At 48.0% G+C, this 5883-nt stretch overlaps 1 protein-coding gene across 1 annotated transcript in view; it reads left to right on the top strand.

The window, feature by feature from the left end:
* Slc7a14 (solute carrier family 7 member 14) overlaps positions 1-5883 on the top strand; it is a 111126-nt gene that overhangs the window by 77036 nt on the left and 28207 nt on the right. Inside the window, exons 5-6 of the mRNA XM_013355374.2 lie at positions 4834-4980; positions 5556-5596. Coding sequence (XP_013210828.1) covers positions 4834-4980; positions 5556-5596 — 188 coding nt within the window. The remainder of the gene's footprint in view (positions 1-4833; positions 4981-5555; positions 5597-5883) is intronic.

The following is a 5883-nucleotide window of genomic DNA, read 5'->3' as shown; positions in this document are numbered from 1 at the left end:
TGTACACCTTCACAGATGCAAACACACATACATGTTTACCTGCACACACAGGCACACATGTGCATATGTACACCTTCACAGATGCAAACACACATGCTCATAAATCACAATAACAATTAGGTAACTAATCTTACATATTTTCTTTAAACCTTTGTGAAGATTTAGAATATTGGAATTTTTCTCTTTTTTTTTTTTTTTTACATTCATGGGTATTTTGACTGCATGTGTGTCTTTGCACCATGTTCATGCAGTACCTTCAGAGTCCAGAAGAGGGAGCAAATCCTCTGGCACTGGAGTTAGCCACCATGTTGAGTGCTGGAAATCAAATCCCTGTCACATGGAAAAGCAATTGCTTCTCTTAACTGCAGAGCCATCTCTCCAGCCCCTGAGCTGAAAGAGACAATAAGCAATGACAAGTTCGTATCTTCTCTCAGACTGAATGTGCATATCCCCACAGTAGCTCAGCCCCTGTGAGGGATAGGAGGAGCCAGGGGCCTCTGCAGAGACACTCTTTCCCAGCTGTGAAGGAAGCAGATGGGTCTTTTACCCTTTCTTCCCTCTGGTGCTCTGTTCTGGGGTCTTCATCCTCTTCAGGGCATCTTCTTCCCACTTCGGGGATTCTACACCCTTCCCCAATCAAGAGACTGCTTCAAGAAGGGATTATCAGGCTGGCTTTGGGGGCCCTGGGTTATGCACCCTGGGTTCTGCCTTGCTTTTATAGAAGGAAAACAAGGACTAGAGGTGAAGGAGAAAAGCAACAAGAACCCCTCACACTTAGTGTCTCTTTGTGACAAGCTCTTTCGAATACACGCTTCGTTTCTTCCTCCTAGGAGCCCAGGGAGCATCACAGCTCTCCCCTTTCAGACCAAAACGGCTCACATTTTATCCAGACGACAGTGTTAGTAACAATCTAGTAGAAATGAATCCCAGCCTTGGGTGAACCAAGTCCGTATTTACTCCACCGTCACCTGGTTTCTACCGCTTGAGGCCTCCCAGCTTTGTCTAACCCTCTGGCCACCTAGTAACTCCAGCAGACTTATCGTTGGTCACCAGGAAAGCCTGACTGGGAATTTGGATTTTTAATGTGCATCTATTATCTCTGAAGGAAGCAAGTGTTCAAGCCTGTGCTGTGATGTAAAAAGCATTTTCTGAGCATGAGGGACAGCGTGGGAGCCATTGTTGTTCACCTTCCTGCTCCCCGCCTGGTCTGGGATTGCTGCACCGTGCACGTACTCCCCCGTGAACAACCTGGCCTTGCTCTTTCGCAACTGTGGTATCAGATCATTGTTCTTGTCCAGCCAGGCCACTGTGAACTTAAATCATGCATCGCAAAAGCCTGACACCTTCTCATGACTCGATCATCTGCCACAGTGGTAAATGGTCCCCACTGTTTTCTAACAAATGTCAGGGAAAAAAAATGTTTTCTCATGTAGCATGAATGTCTATGCTGCTTTGGGAACCCCTTAACCCCACTGTAAAACTAGGGGGCTAGTGCAGAGTTCCAGTAACTTGGCATGTCCTGTGCTTTAGGTAGAAGGGGAAGAGGAAACGAGGTAGGGTTTCATAAGGACACCATCACATTGGTTTAAGCACAGCTCGCAAGTGCCATGAAAGGGTTAACGAACAACCAGTCCTCTGGCAAGGGGGGGGCTCACAAACCTCTTCCAGCCACCTCCTTCCAAAGAAAACAGCTCAAGGAATGGTTTACTCACTTAAAGGTCCTGGGTCAAGTGCTTCTTTGGTCTTGAAGAGCTTAAGAACAACAAACATTTTCCCCTATATCAAGTGACTCTGGCCCTCAGTTGAACCCCTGCCCCCATCTGCAGTTCCTCAGCCCCTGGACTGCATTGGATGTGTGTGCCCTTTATGTTATTTGTTCTTGATGCTATCTTATGGTTTGCCTTTAACCAAATAAGATATTTTACCAGCACAAATAGCCCCCAGGAAAAATAGTCCATAGTCAGAATTTGCAAAGAATTCCAAAGACCTCCAAAGGAAAGCTATTACTTTCCGTAGTCTCCTTGTCTGGATCCTTCTGTTGGAGCCTATTAACAGATTCCACTGTCACTGAGGACGGGCTGCTAACAGAGCCAGGGCATGGGGTGGCTAAAAATGCTATTACCATTGTCATCTTGTCTTGTCACCCTGGTAGTAAATGAGATAAAGGGGCCTCGTTATTTTCTGACGTCTGAGACTTCTCAAAACAATGCAGGAAGCCCACCTCCTCCCAAAGCCTCACACACACCATCCAAGCCGGGGAGGCTCAGATTTTAGAGACCCTGCACACTGAGTAGCAAGTCCCTCATTACAGTGCTGTTGACAATTAAGCGACAAGAGCTTCTTCTCTGCAGAGCTGTTGTCAGGGTAAGCCCAATCTGAATTATCTGAGCAAGCACCCACACAGGCTCACCACACGTAGGTTTCTTATGTGTTACTGGTATCACAACCATAAATGTCACTGGCCAGATGAGATCTGGGGAGAGAGAGGTAGGAATCAGAGAGAGAGACAGAGACAGAGAGAGACAGAGAGAGACAGAGGGAGGGAGGGAGGGAGGGAGAGAGAGAGAGAGAGAGAGAGAGAGAGAGAGAGAGAGAAACAGAGAGAAGAAATAATCTTATCAGACGGTGTACACTGGTAATACCAGCAGGCCAGAGACACTGGTAAGCAGGTCATGTCTTCGAGAGCAACCAGGATCTCATAGGGAGACATTGTCTCAAAACAAAATAAAAAACTAACTCAACTAAAAAGTTGGTCTTTCTGCTAATTTTGTTTTATTTTGCCTGTCTTATTAGGCTGAGTCTATTTGACCTGGTGTGTTAGATTCACCCCATATTTCCTCCTCCACCCTGGCTTACCTCCACTTTTCCCATCTGTCCAGTGCTCCAGACTCCCTCCTTGCTCAGCATGTAGGGTTTAGCCAATGGGAGAGATTGCCAGACAATCAGCAGACGGAAAGAGAGCAAGGTCTTGGTGTTACCACCTCACCCCAGCCTGGTCCTGGCTCCACACTGGCTGTGTGCTCTGCTGGCCAGCCCAGCTCCCCAGCTCTGGCTCTCACTGGATCCCAGGACTACCGTTCTGCGCTGGGCTCCCACATTTATAGATGGCAAGGGTTGCTTCAGCTTTCCTAGCTGAAGCTTTGGTACTGCCTAGACTTTGCCCACCTCATTCATGCCTAAATTCCCTTCATCAGTTTCATTCCCTAACCACCCCACATCATCGATGTTGAATTCAAATGCAGAAGGACTCTCAAACACCCAGTCTTCGATGGATCTGGTCTTTCTTCAACTTCATAGCTTTCTAATGCGACATGAGCCTATGCATCTTCGTCATCTTCACAAGCGCATGTCTCTCTTCCCAGCAAGATCATACTTAATTTTCTAGTGTCTAATCAATAATTGTCATCCAAAGCCGGGTGTGTAGTACAAGCCTCTAATCCCAGTACTCGGGAGGCAGAGACAGGTGGATCTCTGAGTTCAAGGCCAGCCTGGTCTACAGAGTGAGTTCAGGCTAGACAGACTAGTGAAAATATAAATGTGATTCCTTTCAAGAAAAAATTCACAAATTTCCCAGAATCAGAACTGCTAGGCTGGAAGACTGGAACCTGACCATGACAGCTGAGAGCCTCCAAAGAAAACTGCCTTGCTTTCCCCATGGCCAACACGACTTCTGACTGCTTGAGAAGCTATTCACATCTGCGATGCGTTGTCCTGCTTCCGGCATCTAGGATTTTGATTTGTGCTTATGAGGAAGTCTGTGCAGAAGTTAACACTTTGGGCTAGAATCCATTTGCCACTTCCTTTACAAACCACACATGTGTAGGGGGACAGATGGTCTACTCTACACACGCCCTATCCTCCTGCACCCCTCTCTGAGCTTGGAGCTGTGTCTTCATCCGGAACACACCATCCATCTTCTGCAAGGGCACCCCAACCATTTAAATAGGCACATTTTCATTTTCAATAGATAGTGAGACTACCAAGGCTAGGAAAGCCCACTTAAAAGAAAGCCATGTGGTCCTCAATTGCAGGGTATCAATGACATTTTAACTGAAGGCCTGACCCCCCTTGGAGTCACCTAAAATCCTGCCGACAGACATAAGCAAAGTTTATGGTTGAATGGAACTCCCCCAGGCACTTTGTCCAACTGCCTGCCTCATACCCAAAGAAGCAGAGAGTCAAACAATCTCATCTCCCCATCTTTCCTTTAAAGGCACTAGAAATCCAAGCCTCATGGCCCCCAATCTAGATACCACCACAGAGGTGACCTATTGGGGCAGAATAATACTTTGTTCAGAAGTTCATGCATCTCACCCACAAATGGCCAGCAGCTCACATCCACTGCATCCCTGGTGGGGAAAAAAAAACACCTTTCCACATTTCCGAAAGTCTCTTACATCGTGGTTGAGTGCTGACCGGTGAAAATAAAACATAAAGTACAAAATACGCAGGCAGCACCGAGGAGGAGGCCTGAGAGGGTGGCTCAGGGGTGGAGAACCTTCACTAGCACGCGTGAGACGCTAGGTTCGATGCCCCCCAAACAAAAAAATAGATAACAAACATACTATTTTTTCTTTCAAAAAGAATTTGTATGTTGACTAACCCACTTCTTATTTAGCCATAAAGTTCTCATCCGTTTTTATCACATGAGGAAATGCCCAGAGTCATACAGCAGAGTCCAGTAGATCAGAACTTGGCTGCTTCCTCCTAAATCTTCCACAGCTCCCCTGTGCCATTCAGGAGTGTCTACAGAGCACCGGGCTGTCCTGGGCACCACGTTTAAGCCATGGTTCTGCCCTCATCTGAGCCTGACAGATGTCATCGTCTTTACAGGTGCTGCAAGGAGCAGCCACGTGTTTCTATGCTTTCATTGGCTTTGACATCATTGCCACCACTGGGGAAGAAGCCAAGAACCCCAACACATCCATCCCGTACGCTATCACCGCGTCCCTGGTCATCTGCCTGACAGCGTATGTGACTGTAAGTACCACGTGCTGACGGGACCCACGCATGACCTTTGCACTTTATTGTGACAGATGGTTGGCTCTAGGGCTAAGAGGTTCAGTATCATGGTGTAAGTGCATGAACAGGAGATCCATCCTGAGAACTCGCATGGAGCCCAAAGTCAGGCACAATTGTTTGTACTCATAATCCCAGCACTGGGGAAGCAGACAGACAGATGCCTGGGCTCACTGACAGCCAGCTCCATGAGAGACCCTGTCTAAAAACACGGTGGACAGCACCTGAAGAGTATTTAAGGTTGTCCTCCGCACACACGCCTGTACACATCTGCACATGCACACGCATGCTCACATTCACACTCACACATACATATACACGCTCACCACAGCAACAAATATGGCTGTGGGACCGACGCCTCCTCTCTCAGGACATGGACTTCTCCTCACTCCGTGTTGGTGCATGCACACTGTTCCCTTGGGTCCCCTGTTGCTCTACCTATCAATGAGAAAAAGAAACTCAGGAGACAAAATCCACCGGCCCTCACCTCAGCCTGTGCCTCTCACGTCTCCGTGCTCACCCTTTCCTATGCCTAGGGACAGTGTGCAAGGAGTGGGCTGTCGGCCAAGCAACTCAGGTCATAGGCTGGCAGTAACGGGTGGCCTCAGTGCACAGCCCTCAATGCGCTTCTGTCTTCTGGGAGCTTCCCGGCAGTGGAGAAGCAAGGCTCCCACAGAGGGAGCGAGAGAACACGCTGTCCTTGGGAGACACCCTCGCCCTGAAATCTGGAGAGAAATGCAATTCTTTTCAGCTTGGTCTCCTAACACCAACTCAAGATCACCCTAGGGGTTTCCCTCAGAGCGAAGCCTCCAGCCTAATCTCCTCAGGATGCAGAAATAAGCTCACACACACACACACACACAC

This window comes from Microtus ochrogaster, unplaced genomic scaffold (genome assembly GCF_000317375.1).
Source record: "Microtus ochrogaster isolate Prairie Vole_2 unplaced genomic scaffold, MicOch1.0 UNK120, whole genome shotgun sequence".
NCBI lineage: Eukaryota > Metazoa > Chordata > Mammalia > Rodentia > Cricetidae > Microtus > Microtus ochrogaster.
Note: the sequence above shows the minus strand (reverse complement) of the source record. Positions and strands in the feature narration are given on the sequence as shown.